Below are 18812 nucleotides of genomic sequence, written 5' to 3' on the forward strand. Positions count from 1 at the left end.
GAGTCCACCCGAAGCAGAAGAAATCCAAGAAGATGCCCCCAAGGAGGAAACGGCGTAGAGACGTCGACATCATCCGACACGGGGAACACCGGGTCCGAGATTTCTCTCGGGATCTGAGTGCTTGGGGGGGAGGGAAACAATGCCAAACTCGACGCCTTCAAGAAGGAAAAATGGCGGCTGCAGCCGTCATCGTCGATGAAGTTTTCACCCGACAGTGCCTCCTCCACCTCGCAACCGGAAAGTCGGCCAACCACCGCCGTAGCCCATCAGGCTAGACAGCCATGAGCTGCGAAGCGAGCTACGGAGGGCCAAAGAGAGCAGCAACATACGCAGCAACGTACCGGGCTGCCGCACGCAGACGTGGTGCACCGCGGCCAGCGCGAGGCTGCAACGAGAGAGCACGGAGGCCGGTCGACGAGGCCATCCGTACCCGCCAGATCTGTTGCTGAGGCGCGACCACCAGGAGTCCGGCAACGGCCGAGCGATTCCGGCCAGCCGGCGCCCCCCACGGGTCGGAGAGGAAGGGGAAAGGCCGGGCGACGCGCAGGCACCGCAGATCGAGGACGGGGACGCAGATCGAGTCGCCGTCGAGGGGGGCGAGGAACGGACAGATCGGGGAGGAGGGGGAGCCGCACGGGGGCAGCGCCCGCCGCTGCCAGCCGCCGGCGGGCTTCGACCGGCGACGTAAGCCGGCAGCGGCGAGGGGAGACGCTGGAGAAAGGGGGGCCGGCGGCGGCGGACCTGGTTCCGCCCGAGTCGCCTCCTAGGGAGACGACGCGGGGGCTCGAGTGGATCTCCGCTCTGCTTCCTCTTGATCATGGGGAAATTAATTAGCGGTCATCCATGTCTGAATTTGACACTAGTTCTCACGACAACAACCCTCACTTCCTCAGGGATCGACCACATCGCCGTGGACATGAAGGACCAGAAGATGACGGTCGTCGGCACCGTCGACCCCATCGCCGTCGTGGCCAGGCTGCGCAGCAAGCCCTTCCCCACGGCGCAGATCTTCTCCGTCGGCCCGGCCAAGGAGGAGAAGAAGGACGTCGACAAGAACGACGCGGGCAAGCCGGTGGAGTACCCGACGTACTGGTATCCGCCGCCGCCGTACCACCCGCACCTGTACCACCTCGCTCACAGCGCCGAGGAGGACCCCAACTCGTGCATTATCTGTTGATCGACGCGCACCGTCGATTCTCTCCCTTCTACATTTTTGTATCTGGCCGTCCTGCCTGGCCTGCCGATCGATCAGCGTACCTGCACCGGTGATCAACGGCGTGCGTTATGTATATGGCCTTGTAAGGTGTGTAAGTTGCGCCGGTGATCCGGCAGCTGTACAGCACAGCTGCATCTGCCTATGCCTCTGCTTATAGTTTGTAGTGTGCAGATACAGAATTACAGTATATGTTGGTCAGAAAGGAAAATCATCAAGTTGTTAAAATGAAAAGTGTTGTGAAGGATCAGATAGAATTGTTAAAAAGAAAAGTGTGGAGAAGGATCAGATAGAATCATTAAGCGAGGCAGGCACAAAGAGATGAGAAATTCAGGCGGACAACTAGATTGGTCTCTCGTGCATCTTTACATTTACCAATAGAAACTCTAAACGCCAAAGCTATCCAGCTGTGCTCCATCTAAGAGTTGCTTTCAGTAGTCAATGATAACAACGTGTGAAAAGGATTCCATGCTTTCGGACTGTTTTTATTACTCATGTATGCTTTCATTGTTACGAGTCCTAACACACGATTACGACCTAATACATTGCTAATTATCCATCTCACAAAATACACATTCTTAATGGCAGGTCTTAATCGCTGCTCCAAGTGCACAGAGTATTCATTTGATATCGAACATCTTTTGTTTTCAACGGACGGCTGCAAGCCATGCGCATTTTATCCATTCATTACCCTATTCTGTTTGACTTAGTGATAACGTTGCTTCATTAAAAAAAAAACTTGTATCTTTGCTCTAGAAATAACAAGATACACTCAGGTCGTCAACCGGAGAGAGTTTTTTAACTGATCTGAAGACTAGAGTTGCGGAGATACCTCACTATCATTGGAATGTTTTCGTTCGACGCTGATACACGACTTGTGAGTCCTAACCACCCACTAATAGTTGTTTGTTGCCACATTTACCTATTACTCCCTCCGTTCCTAAATATAAGTCTTTTTAGATATTTAGGGACGGAGGGTCATATTGAAATGTGTCTATATACATCCGTTTGTAGTTTATATTGAAATTTTTAAAAAAAGTTATATTTAGGAACGGAGAGTAGTGACATTGTAACATTATTTATACTCTATAGAAAAATCTGACAACTCGCACCCACAAATCAGGATGGTGTCTAGTCTAGGTAGACAAGTCAGAGATATCTTCCTAGGGATGTATCTGACATGACACAGGAACGCCACAATAATCGACATCGTTTTATAGAATTTTACATGATTCGATATGGAAAAACGAGATATTTTGAAATAACTCGCTAAGATCCAACTGATGCATGTTTCTTGCCAACTGGGTTTCGCTTGTCGGTTCTAGTGAAAATAATGAAATGTATCCCTTAGTACCAAAGTATAAGACATTTTTGTAGTTTAAATTAAACTACAATACGTCTGACATTTTGAAATAGAGGTAGAAGCATAAGTATGTCACAAGACATAACGGCTAATAAAGTGGCAAAGATAGCCAAAAATAGTTATGGAGGGTAAACAAATGTCACACTATAATACAATTAATAAACAAATACAAGATACACTGTCAATCATCCCGCGTTGAGCTTCAGTGCGCGTGTCTTTCTTCTCCAGTGGTAATTTTCCACCGTGCCGGTCCCACGTGAAAGTTCATGCATGTGTTAGTTTGACTCCCAACCGCAACGTTTATTATGCTCACTCCTCTACAGGTCTGTGGTTAAGTGCTCGCACTGCCATTTTCTTAACAACACAACGGCGGCGACGAAGGGACAATCCGTCGTAGGTACTCGCTATGTGTTTTTCATTTTGTGGAGCAGTATTGATATTTTATTTTGTATCGTCGTGCTGCACTTTCTGCCGCTGACCCCTCCAAGATCTCACGTACTCGGTGAGCTAAGGGCATCTCCAGCCGCGCCCCCAGGAAGGCCTCCCCAGGCGATTTATTCGCGCCGGCGCCGAAAAACGGCTCAGTCACGCCCCCAAGAGCCCGATTTTCGTCGGCTTTGGCGGAAAACAGCGCCGGCGGACCCAGCCCGAACCCGGCGCGCTGGGGGGCGTTCGGGGGCGCCGGGGCGAGCTGTTTTGGCGCTAAAAAGACGCGGGCCAGCCGAGTCAGCGACTCAGGCGCCTCGTCTTCCCCCAACGGCCTCGGTTCCCGCGGGAAATCAATGGCAAGGCTGCCGCCGGTCAGCCTTGCCATTGATTCCTCACGGGCGGCGCATCACGGGATGGCGCGCCGACGCCTCCCCTCCCTCGCACGCGTACACACGGGCGCGGCCCGGCTATAAAAGTCGGCCGCCTCCACTCGCCTGTGCCCACACCAGCCCCGCCCCTCGCCGCCGTCCAGCCCCTCCCTCTCCCTGCCTCTCCCGAGCGCCGCCGCCCAGCCCCTCCCTCTACCTCTCCCGAGCCCGCCCAGCCCCGCCGTCGCCATGGCAGAACGCTTCCCCGGAGACGAGGCGGCGGCCAACGGCTTCGGCCGCCGTTCGCTCCGCGAACAAGAGTCCTGGCTCCTGTTCCAGGCGAACATCCCGGCGCCGCCGGACATGCGCGCCGGGCCAACGGGGTGGAGACTCAGCGCCGGGGGAGTGCACATTCCCCCGTTGCCCGACGCCGTGGTGAAGCCGAACTACTTCACCGAGGAGGTCAAGATCGTGCGCGCGTCCCTCACCAACGCCCAGCTCTCCCTCCCCCAGTACGCCGCCGACAACCACGCGTATTTCGAGCGCCGCCAGCAGCAGCGATTGGCGTCCACCAACGGCGCTCCGGTGGTCGGTGGCCGGCAGAACAGCGAGGGGCGCCACCTCTGGTGGGGCGTCCCCGGCCGCACTCTCGAGGGTGTGCTCACGTACCTCGAGGGCGGCAACGACCCGTCGTTGGCGTACCCCCCGACGCAGCACCGACGCGTCGGGCCATGGGCGCCAAGGAGGTTCAGGTCCTCCTCCTCCTCTTCCTCCTCCCGATCCTCATCGCACTCCTCCGGCACTCCGGCCCTACTTGGCGTCAAGGCCGAGCCCGCGGCGGAGTCGCCGCTCGGCCGGCGCACTCGCAGCGTCCGCATCGTCATCAACGAGGGCGGCCGGCGCGCCTCCTCCTCGTCAGCTCCTCCGCGCTTCGTCAAGCCAAAGACGGAGCCGGGCTGGCGCCGGTGAAGGCGGAGTTCGACGACGACGACGCGGCCCTAGAATGGGCGTGCCAGGACTCCATTGCGATGGAGAAGGCGCGCCGGGAGAAGGTGAAGGAGCGCCAGCGCGCCGCCCTGTGCCGCTTCGAGGAGCGCCGACGCGGCCGCGATGAAGACGGGGTCGTCGTCCTATGCGACAGCGACGACGACGACGACGCGCCGCCGCCAGTCCGCCATGGCGACGCCGGGTCCAGCAGGGGCGCCCGCGTCAAGGAGGAGAAGGCCGACGACGACGATGGCGGTGACGACTTCAGCCCCTTTCTTTTTTAGATTAGGTTAATGTAATGAAAGTGCGCGAATTTCGCTGAAATTTGCCATGTTTAGCCGAAATTTAACTACTTTTTATCATAACTTCACCGAACGACCCTTTTTTTAATACGCGCCTGGGAGCGGCCCTAGGGGCCGACGGTTGGGGACCGACTCGCCCCCAGGGCCATTTTTTGCGCCGGCTCACCCCCAGGCGTTGCTTTTAGACGCCCCCTGGGGGGCCAACGGCTGGAGATGCCTTAAGCCGGCCAGGAGGCCGTGATGTCAGGTATTCAACGTCATGTGAGAGGATGCGCCCCTTCGTTGTTCAGATCGTGCGGCTTAATATTAGAGCATCTCCAGCCACGCCCCGGGAAGACCTTCCCAGGCGATTTATTTGCGCCAGCGCCAAAAAACGGTCCAGGCGTGTCCCTAGGACGTCGAATTCCGCCGGCTCGGGTCGTTTTTGCGTCCGGCGCTCGCAGGCCGAACCCGGCGCACTGCGGGCGCTCGGGGGCTCCGGCGCAAGCGAAAAGTGTTCCTGGGGCCACATTGACAGGCGAAAAGTCAATCCACCCGCCCAGATTCGCCCTCCTGCCCCCCGCGCTCGGCCGCCACCCTCCGCCACCCTGCCGATCGCGGCACCGACCACCGCCCGCCGCAGCTAGGTAGACAGTCTCCATCCTAGAAAAAGAAGGAGCGTCGCCGAGGCAGCCTCTTCGCCGCCACCCCGGCACCTTTTCCGGCGCTCCGGCCGTGCAGGACCTATACGCCGGCGGGCTTGCACCCACCTCGCCCACAAGGTGTTTGGTGAATTGCACGGCCCGGCGATGGACTCCGAAGATGAGGAGGCGCTCGCGGCGTTGCTGGATGAGGAAGCCGAAGTCGACGTGCAGTGAGAAGCCGCGCCGAGGTGGCTCAGCATTTGGGCGGGTGAAAGCGAAGAACCGACATCGTCTGGAAGGCTATTGCATGCTCTACACGGACTACTTCGCCGATGATCCATTGCACGGCGAGAAAACATTTCGGCGCCGTTATCGGATGAGCCGAAAGCTTTTCCTCTGGATTGTGAATTCCATCCGGGTGTTCGACAACTACTTCAAGTGCAAGAAGGAGATCCGAGACCCACAGGTGCATCAAGAACTGCAACACGATCTGGTGAAGCACCTATGGAGGCTCAAGGGCGAGGCAGGGAATGGAGATGAAACTTGAGTTTTTATTTGTTAAACGATATAATTTGTAGTGAACTATTTGATTTATGTGACGAAACAAGCGAAAACACGCCGAACTATGTGAGGAGCTAATTGATTCTTATTTGTTTGCGAAAATTCACGCCGAAACCCGCCGAACCGAGCCGAATATGGGCCGATTCACGCAGTTACCAGGCCATTTCTGGACATATTTGGGCCGAAAGCTGGGCTGAATTTGGCGCCTGGGGGCGACCTGGGGGCAACGGCTGGGTGCCGAACCGCCCCCAGCGCCGATCTTATCGCCGGCGCACCCCCAGGACGCTCTTTTTCGGCGTCCTGGGGGCCAAAGGGCTGGAGATGCTCTTAGGTCTTCATCCATCTCCACCATCCAATGGGCTATCTCCTTAATTTCAATGTCGCCACACCCTCGTCCCCCTCATGCCCCCGCGCCGTCTCCGAGTGGTTCGAGCGGAATCAACCGCGCCAGTGTCCCTCACCACCCCCTCCTCTACCCCCTCCCCCGCTGTTGCCGAATGATGTGGCCGGACTAAGCCCGCGTAGCGGACGATGGTGGTGGGGGATCTCCCGCTCATGGCAGCGCGGGCGCTTTCTGGATCTCGGGCGGCGGCTTGGCCTTCGTGGCGACTGACGGCTACTGCGGTCGTGCGGGCGGCATGGTGGCTAGGCCTAGCGGAGCACCAGCCTTCCCCTTGGCAGCGCGCGCTCGGCGTATGGAGCATGATGCTCTGGATCTCGGCGTGGGAAGGCTGGTGGCTGCCGGATCTGACCGGGCATAGTTGGATACGGGCGGCCTTCGTGGGTTCTGCTTTGGTCGCATTTGTCGTCTCCACGAGGTGCAGTGGCTGCGGCGCGGCGGCGGCGACCTCCTGTCCCCAGCCTGGTGTGGCGATTGCAGGCTAGTAGCGGGCTTCAGGTTGTATCGATCTATGCTGGGGAGGGGGGCGATCTGCTCGGGGCAAATGCCCTGCTCTGGTTGTGGCTGGAGATGGCGATGGCGGCGCCTACGGGCACCGCTTCCCTGTCGAGGACGTCGTTGTGAGCTTGCCTTCCACCTTCCTTCGGCTCAGGGGGAAACCCCTGCTCTAGCAGATGATGGCGGTGCTTTGCTTTGCTTCCTTCTTGAAGGTCCCATTTTGGATCCAGTTGATTGGTAACGTTGCATGAAAATCAAAAACATTCCTACAAAACACCCAAGATCTATCAATGGAGATGTAAAGCAATGAGGGGAGTGTATCTACATACCCTTCTAAAACGAAATCGTTAGTGTCGTAACACGATTGATATAGTTGTACTCTTCACGATCCAATCGCGATCCAATCCGATCTAGTACTACATGTGCGGCGCCTCTGAGTCTAGCACACGGCTCGGCGGCATCCTGTCCTTCTTAATAGAGCAAGCGAGGGAGAGAAGGTAGAGGAGATCTGAAGCAACATGACGACATGGTGGTGGTGGTGGCAGAAAAAATCTGGCAGGACTCCGCCAAGCGCGTACCGGTGAAACGTGGGAGGAGTTGGGAGAGGTAAAGAGCAACCCCCACTTGCTGCTTGCTAATCGCAGTTTTAAAAAATGGCATGAAGCTAGATATGAGTAGATGTTGTTGGTCGAAAACGTCTTTCATTGACAATGAAACATAATGGAAGGGGGGCTGAGGGAGTCCTGGACTAAGGGGTCCTCGGGCGTCCGGCTATGTGATGTGGGCCGGACTGATGGGCCATGAAGATACAAGCGAGAAGAACCTTCCCCGTGTCCGGATCGGACTCTCCTTTGCATGGATGGCAAGCTTGGCATTCGGATTATGCACTTTCCTTCTTCTGTAACCGACTCTGTACAACCCTAGATCCCTCTAGTGTCTACATAAATCGGAGGGTTTAGTCCGTAGGGCAAGATCACAATCATACAGGCTAGACATCTAGGGTTTAGCCACTACGATCTCGAGGTAGATCAACTCTTGTAACCCCTATATTAATCATAGTCAATCAAACAGGAAGTAGGGTATTACCTCCATTAAGAGGGCCCGAACCCGGGTAAACATTGTGTCCCCTGCCTCCTTGTTACCTTCGATCCTCAGACGCACAGTTCGGTACCCCCTACCTGAGATCTGCCAGTTTTGACACCGACATTGGTGCTTTCAGTGAGAGTTCCACTATGTCGTTACCAGAAGGATTGATGGCTCCATTAACCATCCACGTCAACACCGCCTTGAGGGAGACTTTACTCCCCAGCCAAATCTTCGTATTCGGCGGCCTCGCACTACGTGCCAATTCGATTGGCCATCTGGAGCAGATCGACAGCTACACCCCTGGTCATCAGATCAGTTTCGAAAACCTAAACTACGGCGCTGATGTCCGAGGAGACTTGATCTTCCAAGGGCTCGCGGCCTCAATCGCCGCTCCGTCCTCAGATCCGGAACACCTCACCGAGCTGGACTCCCCTCCGCGCACCAGCTCTGAACTGTCGAGGTATGTGTTATACGAGACCGGCGAAGGAACTCTTGTCCCGCCCCGCTCCACGGATTCTCGCTTCCTTGTCCATACCTCGCCCTTGAACGAGGCTCTGGACCTAATGCGATCTCTTGCCATTATGGAAGAATCGCTGCCGAACTATGCCGAGCCTGCACTAGGGGCTGAGAGCAGGGAATTTTACTTCCCACCCACCACCCACTTCATAGACAATGTCGAGGACTTAACCGACATGCTTGATTACGCTTCCGAGGACATCAATGGTATGGACGACGATGCTAGAGAAGAACAAGGCCATAACCCGCCGCTTACCGGATGCTGGATGGCTACCTCTACGTATGACGTGTATATGGTGGATACACATAAAGAAGATGACGGCAAAGGTGGCAATGACCCAGTTGAGAATAATTCTCCTAAGGCACCACCAAAGCGTCGTCGTCAGCTCCGCTGCTCTAAACCGCACCGAGAAAAAGACAGCAATATCAGCACCAAAGATGACAATACTCCGGATAATGCCGAAGACCAAGAAGCCCCGGTCCAACCAACATCCGAACATGATGGTTGGGAGAGGGGCAAGTCAATCCCGACAGTCCCATCAGGAACAAGGGTTCGGAGGATGATGATTACATACCAATCTCCGAAGAAGACGAGAGCCTTGGCAACGAAGAATTCATCGTGCCAGAGGAACCCTTCGAACAAGAGCGCTTTAAGCACCGGCTAATAGCCACTGCAAGAAGATTGAAAAAGAAGCAACAGCAGCTTCAAGCTGATAAGGATCTGCTCAATGACAGATCGACCGATGTCCTGGCAGCCGAGGAATATGGCCTCGAATGCCCAACCAAGAGTTACCCGAAGCGCAAGCTGCTACCCCAATTCGACGACGAGGCCCCAAAGCCTATACCTCCCAAGCGTAATGCTACTGAAGGACCTGACCGACCACCACGTGGCCGAGACAGGGCGGCAACTCAAGACGAACACGTGCCTGCACCACCCCACTGTAATGGTAAAGAGACAACAGCCGCAAGATACACTTACAACCTACGACAGGACCTGGATAATAGAGCTGGTCAGACCCGATCTATATACGGATCAAGGGGCCGAGCCCTAGCGCGAGAAGATGGCCATCAAGCCTAGCGCGACAAGCATAACTTCATCCGTGCTGAAAACCGCATGCGGACTCCATCCGAACTGTGCCATGATGTGGCCCGATATAGAGGTGCCGCGCACCCCCTATGCTTCACCGATGAGGTGATGGAACACCAGTTCCTAGAAGGGTTTAAGCCCGTGAACATCGAAGCATACGATGGCACGATGGATCCCGCAGTGTGGATTGAAGATTTCCTTCTCCACATTCACATGGCTCGCGGTGATGATCTACATGCCATCAAATACCTCCCTCTCGAGCTTAAGGGACCAGCTCGACACTGGTTAAACGGCCTCCCAGAAAACTCTATTAGAAACTGGGAAGACCTAGAGGACGCCTTTTGAGACAACTTCCAGGGCACCTATAGACGACCTCTGGACGCCGATGACCTTAGTCACATAATCCAGACCCCTAGAGAGTCAACCAGAAAATTCTAGACCCGGTTCCTAGTGAAAAAGAATCAAATTGTCGACTATCCAGACACTGAGGCTCTAGCAGCCTTCAAACACAGCATCCATGACGAGTGGCTTGCCCGACACCTCGGCCAAGAAAAGCCGAAGTCTATGGCAGCCCTCCCATCACACATGACCCGCTTTTGCGTGGGTGAAGATAGCTGGCTTGTGCGCAGCAACAACAGTACCGGCGATCCTGGCACTTCCAAAGCAAAGAATAGAAACGGCAGGCCCTGACACAATAAAAACAAGCGTTGAGGCAACACTGATAATACCGAAGACACATCGGTCAACACCGGATTCAGTGGCTCCAAACCCGGTCAACGGAAGAGGCCATTCAAAGGAAACAAGGATGGCTCATCTAGCCTGGACCGAATACTCGATCGACCTTGCCAGATTCACGGCACCCCTGACAAATTTGCTAACCATACCATCAGAAGCTGTTGGGTCTTCAAACAGGCCGGCAAGTTAAACGCCGAACACACGGGGAAAGGGTCGCCCAGCAAGGATGACGATGAGGAGCCTCGCCCATCGAACACAGGGGGGCAAAAGAAATTTCCCCTCAAAGTCAAGACGGTGAACATGATATACGCTACCCACATCCCCAAAAGGGAGCGCAAACGCGCGTTAAGGGACTTCAATGCGATAGAGCCAGTCGCCCCAAAATTTAACCCATGGTCAGCATACCCGATCACCTTCGATCGCAGGGACCACCCGACCAATATCCATCATGGAGGTTCAGCCGCATTAGTCCTCAATCCATATTAGGTGCGCCATTAGTAGCGGTATTTCTAGTAGTGATTAGTCCTCAATCCAATTATCGATGGATTCCACCTCACAAGAGTCCTCATGGACGGCGGCAGCAGTCTTAATCTGCTCTATCAGGTCACAGTCCGGAAAATGGGTATTGACTCGTCAAGAATCAAACCCACTAAAACTACCTTTAAAGGAGTAATACCTGGTGTAGAGGCCCGCTGCACGGGCTCAATCATATTGGAGGTCGTATTCGGTTCGCCGGACAACTTTCGAAGCGAGGACTTAATCTTCGACATCGTCCCCTTCCGCAGTGGCTATCACGCACTGCTCGGACAAATCGCATTTGCCCGCTTCAATGCGGTTCCGCACTACGCTTATCTAAAATTCAAAATGTCAGGCCTGCGAGGTGTTATAACAGTCCATGGAAACATGGACCGTTCCCTCCGTACTGAGGAACATACCGCGGCCCTCGCAGCGGAAGTACAGGTCGGCCTTATCACGCCGAACTCCACATCGGCATCCAATCCACCAGACCCTATCAAACGAGTCCGAACTACCCCACAGAATGATAGTCCAGCCAACCAGGAGCTCGACTAGCAATCCGGCCTCTGTCTTCACCCCAACAAAACAACGGCGTATGTATCGCGTGCTCATAATTACGTACTAAAAATACCATGGGCGGTGATTGAGGCATATCAAGGATGAGGTCCACAATATGGCTCAACCATGTCCGGACCCCCATCTATCTTTTTCTTAACTTTGTTTTCCTTTTTAGGATCGTTACAACCTACATCGCCCTTTTTATGGTGTCAAAGGGCCCCCTTTGCCAGCCCCTTATGAAAACTTATTTCATTAATCCTCTCAAAGGATCACACACCAAGGCAAAAAAGAAGCGCAGATGTACAAAGGAGTACCTAAAGGCTCTTTTCATGATCACCTCCCCAATGATTTTAAATATTTGTACACAACTTTTTTTGCGCTCGGCATGTAAAATAGCCTCGATGCTTATGGCATTATCTGTACAAATATGTTTTGACGTAGCAATCAGACTATAATGGAAGCAGTTTTTCGCCCAAATTACTTGGTACTGACTTATTCCTTTTTTTTCGTATTCTTTGATCGCCATGTACACCTCGGCCCGGCATAAATCGCCAGGGGCTCCATTCAGCTGCGTACATTTATTACATTTATTACAAGTCCGAATGCTTTCACAAGTGCAATTAGGCGTCCCAAATTTAGCATTATATGCATCAGCTCCGAATCATGTCTTGGGTCAATAGTTGGGTTGTCCGGCTCGTGTGATTGTTCGGCTAAGGAAGTAAAGGGAAAACTACTGCTTTTGTGTTTTTGGTTGGTCGGACAAGCACCTCAGTAGAGAAAGCCAAAAACTGACTATCATGATGCTGCGAGAACTGGTCAGCTATTCGGCGACTCAGTATAAATCTCTTGCGATTTTTTCCGTGTCATACGAAGGACTAGTTTAACGTAGTCAGGTGTTTACAACGCCCGAGTTCGGATCGCCGATCGATACCAGGGGCTGCGCCTATAATTCTGTTGTCAAATTCCTATGGCTAAGTGAGAGTGATAAAGCCGCATAGTCAATTGCCTGGTTCACCGCACTAGCACCTCCTTCAAGGACCACATAGTTGGGTTAAGTGTGTTTTTCTACTGTACCGAACACCCCCATAATATCTACGTGAGGGGCTGAAGCCGACGACTGTCCAGCTCTCAAATTCGATAAACGGCCACAATGGAGGATAAATAAATTCAGATAAAACAAGACTAACATCATACGGACGCTTTGTTTTTATTACACAGTTTGGGCATTACGGATACAATCATTCAAACATCACGTCCTTCGAGCACAGGACCTCTATGATACGGGACCCTTCAAGGACGTCGTTTAAGTACTTCTCCGGTGTAAGATGATCCTTGCCTGTGGGCGGTCGTTTGGTTGCAACACTAGTGGCACTATTCTTCGCCCGTTGTACCTTGACGCGGGCGAAGGCCATCCGAGCACCTTCGATGCAGACCGGCCGCTTAATAGCATCTAGCCTTGGGCAGGCATCGACTAGCCTCTTCACCAGCCTAAAGTAGCTATTAGGTATTGGTTCAGCTGGCCAAAAACGGACTATGACATCCTTCATGGCCAGCTCGGTCATCCTATGCAGCTCGGTCAGCTGTTTCAACTGATCGCTGAGGGGCAAGGGCTGCTCTGGCTCATGGTATTGTGACCAGAACAGTTTCTCTATTGAGCTCCCCTCCTCGGCTCGGAAGAAATCTGCAGCATCTGCAACACTTCGGGGAAAATCCACAAACGCTCCTGGAGAACTCCAAATGCATGTCAAGAAGGTATACTTTCTCCTTACATATTTGCTCTGCATTTTAAAAGTCTCACCAGCCGTGATCTTCTTGGCCTGGCGGATCTCCTGATAGGCACCTTGGGCTTCAACCCGTGCCTCCTTTGCACTTTGGAGCGCCGCAGTAAGATCGAATTCTTGATCCGACACCCTCGCGCTCCAAAGACTCACATTTTTTATGGCGTCTGTGAGCTCTTGTTGGACTTCATCCAACCTTGCCTCATGATTTTGGCGAGCGGTGTGTTCCTTGTCTGCCTCCTTCTTGGCTACGGCTAGCGCACTCTTGAGGGCTTCGACCTCAGACGAGTCAGCTATGAGCATAAATATAAAGCTCAGTCATATAACAAATTGGAACTCATAACAGTTCAGGTATGCTTCGGTATTACATACCTTGTTTGATCTCCAACCTTCGCTTTAGTTCGGAGACTTCAGCCACATGCGAGGCTGCCGCTAACTTCGCAGCCTGCTCATCAATGTAGATATGTATGTTAGCTCTTATGATACATTATTCGATCCTCCGTTCGGCTCTTCTTTGGGAAATGCCGAACAGAGTCTCAGGGGCTACTACCTATACACAGTTATTCCTTTTGTAAATAACCAAAAATACATTACTTCACATACCTCAAAGCCTATTAGAAGGCTGGTGGAGGCTTGGTTCAATCCGCTTTTGGCAGACCGAACCCGTTCAACCACCATACCCATCAAGGTACGGTGCTCCTCCACAATGGAAGCACCTCGAAGCGCCTCCATCAGTGTCCGGCGCCTCTGGATTAATAGAGGATAATGGTGGAGACCGCACACCCCCTTCCCTTGAAGAGGGTGGTTGCTCTGATGCCGGGGTCGTATTGGCCTCTGGAATAATATTTGGTTGGGGGCCGAATTGAGCATTTCCCCATCACCGGCCTCCGTAGGGGTGGATTTCCCCCTCTCTTCGGCAACAGAGGTATTACCCTCTGCTGCCACCTTCGCGGTCTGCCGAGATAGCACTTTGGTGTTATCTCGGGCGGTAGGTGGAGAGATCTGCGGAGGTGACTCGCTCTCCATCGCGTTCGTCCCTAGCGAGTTCCCGGAAGGCGATGACCATTGAAGAAGATCGCAAGCCAGGCTATAATGCGCACTTCAGTATGATAAAACAGTAAGATATAAAATCAAAAATGTGTATGGTGTCTTGGGATACTTACGATTCAACCGAGTGCTTCGTCCTGGGGCGCCGCTTTAGGGTGGCATCAACATCCTCTTCGGACTCATCCGAGAAGAGATTTTTCCTGTCTTGGCCACCTTCGCCTCAAGATCCGCGGGAGCCCCCCTCTTCTTCCCCCCCTGGGGGAGAGTTACTCTCTTCCTCCTCCACGTCTTCGTCATGGGAGGAGGAGGCTTCAGAATCTTCGGATATAGCGTCCGAAGTACCCTTACGACGGAGACCACCTCTGGTCTCCTTGCCCTTCTTCTTGACCTTCTTCTCCGGCGCCTGATACGGCGTCGGAACCAGCATCTTGGCCAGCAGGGGAGTAGCCTGGTCCTCAGGCAGCGGAGCCGGATAGTTGATCTGCTCCGCCTTCTTTGTCTAGCCCTGTGGAAGTAAGAGGGTTCAATATACTCCTTGGAATTGCAAATAAAAGTTATTATAAACTTACTGGAGAAGCTGGAGGCGCGCAGTTATAGCCACGGTCTTCGGTTGACTCTGGCCACGACTTTTGAGTCTTGAAGAGCAGCTTCAATATGTCTTGGTGCGTCATACCGAAGAACCGCTGCAGAGTCCGAGGACCGGCCGGGTCGAATTCCCACATGTATTGAGTCCGGCGCTGGTGAGGGAGTCCTGGATTAGGGGGTATCCGGACAGCCGGACTATATACTTTGGCCGGACTGTTGGACCGTGAAGATACAAGACTCAAGACTTCGTTTCGTGTCTGGATGGGACTCTTCTTTGCGTGGAAGACAAGCTTGGTGATCCGGATATTAGATTTCCTTCTTTGTAACCGACTCTGTGTAAACCCTAGCCCCCTCCGGTGTCTATATAAACCGGAGGGTTTGGTTCGTATAGGGACAATCACAACAATCATAATCATCATAGGCTAGCTTCTAGGGTTTAGCCTCTACGATCTCGTGGTAGATCAACTCTTGTAATACTCATATCATCAAGATCAATCAAGCAGGAAGTAGGGTTTTACCTTCATCGAGAGGGCGCGAACCTGGGTAAAACATTGTGTCTCTTGCCTCCTGTTACCATTAGCCTTAGACGCACAGACCGGGAACCCCTACACGAGATCCGCCGGTTTTGACACCTACATTGGTGCTTTCATTGAGAGTTCCTCTGTGTCGTTGCTACAAGGCTCGATGGCTCCTTCAATCATCAACAACAACTCGGTCCAGGGTGAGACTTTTCCCCCCGGACAGATCTTCGTGTTCGGCGGCTTCACACTGCGGGCCAATTCGCTTGGCCATCTGTAGCAGATCGACGGCTACGCCCCCGGCCATCAGGTCAGGTTTGGAAACTTGAACTACACGGACGATATCCGCGGAGACTTGATCTTTGACGGATTTGGGCCTACTCCAGGAGCGTCGAACAGTCACGACGAGCACGGCTTAGAACTGCTGTCTGACAATATCTGGTTATCGCACCTGCAAGATCCTCGGACCTAAATTCGGGGCAAATTGCGTCATCCGAGGACGGGTGGATAGACCCCTCCCCGGAGGCCACACGCTCATCGGCGGTAGAGCCGAGCACCGGCTTCACCCCTAAGGAAGCTGGTGACACCGGACCCCTGGACTCGTGTCCGGTTGTAGGCTCCAGTCCATGCACCCCCGAGTCCGCAGAATTTGGTTGGGCTCCGGTAATGGAGTTCACCGCTGTGGATATCTTCTAGTACTCGCCCTTTGGCGATATGCTAAACTCGTTAAGGTCTCTCTCTTTGTCAGAAGACTCTTGGCTGAACTATGTCCGGATCGAGTGGGAAGCGGGCGACGAAGGAATTCGTTGCCCACCCACCACCCACTTCATAGCCACGGTCGATGATTTGACCGACGTGCTTGATTTCGACTCTGAAGACATCGACGGTGTGGACGATGATGTAGGAGAAGAACAGGAACCACCACCCACGGGGTGGTGGATAGCCACCTCCTTATATGATATATATGGTGGACACTCTGAAAGAAACCAATGGCGATGAGGCAATGGAGGATAACCCCTCAAGGAAGAAAGCAAAGCATGGGCGTCGTCAGTGCCGCTCCGAGCCCGGCCACAGCAATACCGGCACAGGAGACGAAAACAATCCGGATGGTGCCGAAGATGAATACAACCCCGATCAGCCTGCCTTCATGCAGGCCGAACAGGAAGACGTGCAGGTCAGCCCACACGAACAGGCGATGGACGGATACCCGGAGGAGGAAAACTACATGCCTCCTCCGAAGACGAGATTAGCCTCGGCAACGACGAGTTCGGCGTGCCTGAGGACCCCGCAGAGCAGGAGCACTTCAAGTGCCGGTTTATGGCCACTGCGAGGAGCCTGAAAAAGAAGCAGCAACAGCTCCAAGATGATCAAGACCTGCTCACAGATAGATGGACGGAAGTCCTGGCAGCCGAGGAATATGGACTCGAGCGCCACACGGCTGACCATCCACCTCGTATCCGGGATAAAACGGCGTATCAGCCCGAATACCAGCCCGCACCCCTATGCCAATACACTACGGCCCGGGGCAATAGGCAGGACATGCAAGACATACTAGAAAACAAGGCAGGACAACCAAGATCGATCTACGGATCGCGAGGGCACGCCCCAACACGTGACGACGATCGTCATGCCAGATACATTATCAACAAGTCCGGCCGGGCCGAACACAGTCAACTAGACTCATTCGAACTGCGTAACCACATAGCCCGGCATAGAGGCGCCGCACACCCTCTCTGCTTCATTGATGAAGTGATGGATCATGAATTCCCAGAAGGGTTTAAACCCGTAAACATTGAATCATACGATGGCACAACAGACCCCGCAGTATGGATCGAAGATTTCCCTCTCCACATTCACATGGCCCACGGTAATGATCTACACGCCATAAAGTATCTTCCCCTTAAGCTCAAAGGACCAGCCCGGCACTGGCTAAATAGTCTGCCGGTAAATTCCGTCGGCAGTTGGGAAAACCTGGAGGACGCTTTCCTCGACAACTTCCAGGGCACATACGTGCGACCACCAGATGCTGATGACTTGAGCCACATCACCCAACAGCCTGGAGAGTCAGCTAGAAAATTCTGGAATCGGTTCCTAACTAAAAAGAACCAAATTGTCGACTGTCCGGACGCCGAAGCCTTGGCGGCCTTTAAGCATAATATCCGCGACGACTGGCTCGCCCGACACCTCGGCCAGAAAAACCAAAATCCATGGCGGCTCTCATGACACTCATGATACGCTTTTGCGCAGGCGAGGACAGCTGGTTGGCTCGCATTAGCACCATGCCAATAAACTCCGGCACTTCAGACGTCCGCGATAATAACGGCAAGCCACGGCGCAACAGACATAAGCGTCGGAACAATGGCGACAACACTGAAGACACGGCAGTCAACGCCGGATTTAGTGGCTCAAAATCCGGACAGCGGAAAAAGCCGTTCAAAAGAAACAATCAGGGACCGTCCATTCTGGACCGCATACTTGATCGCTGATGCCAAATTCACGGCACCCCGGACAAGCCTGCAAACCACACTAATAGAGACTGCTAGGTGTTCAAACAGGCCGGTAAGATAAATGCCGAAAACAAGGGCAAGGGGTTGCACAGCGACGATGACGAAGAGCCCCGGCGTCCAAACAAGGGGGGACAGAAGAAATTTCCTCCCCAGGTGAAAACGGTCAACATGATCTACGCCACCCACATTCCCAAATGGGAACGAAAGCGAGCACTGAGGGACATCTATGCGATGGAGCCGGTCGCCCCAAAGTTCAACCCATGGTCAGCCTGTCCGATCACCTTTGATCGTAGGGATCACCCTACCAGCATCCGTCACGGCAGTTCAGCCGCATTGGTCCTAGACCCAATCATTGACGGATTGCACCTCACACGAGTCCTTACGGACGGCGGCAGTAGCCTGAACCTGCTTTATCAGGACACAGTGCGCAAAATGGGCATCGACCCTTCAAGGATCAAGCCCACCAAAACTACCTTTAAAGGTGTAATTCCAGGGTAGAGGCCCGTTGCACAGGATCCATAACACTGGAGGTGGTCTTTGGATCTCCGGATAACTTCCGAAGCGAGGAGTTAATCTTTGATATCGTGCCTTTCGGTAGCGGCAATCATGCATTGCTTGGACGAACTGCATTCGCTCGGTTTAATGCGGTACCACACTATGCATACCTTAAGCTCAAGATGCCAGGACCTCGCGGGTCATAACAGTCAACGGAAACACGGACCGCTCTCTCCGTACAGAAGAGCATACTACAGCCCTCGCGGCAAAAGTACAAAGCAGCTTTCTCCGGCAAACCACCAACCCGGCGACAACAACTCCGAACACCGTCAAGCGAGTTCGAAGTACCCCGCAACAGGATCGCCAGGCACACCAAGAGTGCGACTAGCAGTCCGACCTCCGCTCCAGCCCCATTAAGGCAGCATTCGTACCGCGTGTACATAATTATGCACTCAAAATACCATGGGCATAGGCGGAGGAGCAATAGTGGCGCAGTCAACAGTGCGGTTTAGCTGCAACATACTTTAATAACCCCCTTTATCTTTCAGGACCCTGCTTCCGGGCAGCCTCTTCAAAAGAGCCGGATTATCGGACTTCCACTGGAGAGAAATCCAACGAGGCAAAAGGCTTTGCGCACAAA

The 18812-nt window shown here is 53.6% G+C and overlaps 1 protein-coding gene across 1 annotated transcript; it reads left to right on the forward strand.

Moving 5' to 3' along the window:
* Positions 1–779: 779 nt before the first annotated feature.
* Positions 780–1632, forward strand: LOC123042605 (heavy metal-associated isoprenylated plant protein 39-like). The gene has a single exon (XM_044465028.1). The coding sequence runs from the start codon at positions 818–820 to the stop codon at positions 1175–1177; it is 360 nt and encodes a 119-aa protein (XP_044320963.1). The 5' UTR covers positions 780–817; the 3' UTR covers positions 1178–1632.
* The last annotated feature ends 17180 nt before the right edge of the window (positions 1633–18812 follow it).

This window comes from Triticum aestivum, chromosome 2B (assembly GCF_018294505.1).
Source record: "Triticum aestivum cultivar Chinese Spring chromosome 2B, IWGSC CS RefSeq v2.1, whole genome shotgun sequence".
NCBI classification, from domain to species: Eukaryota; Viridiplantae; Streptophyta; class Magnoliopsida; order Poales; family Poaceae; genus Triticum; species Triticum aestivum.

Bases quoted from the DNA above. Each gene is read 5' to 3' on its own strand.
- LOC123042605 (XM_044465028.1), top strand. From the start codon at position 818: ATGGGGAAATTAATTAGCGGTCATCCATGTCTGAATTTGACACTAGTT.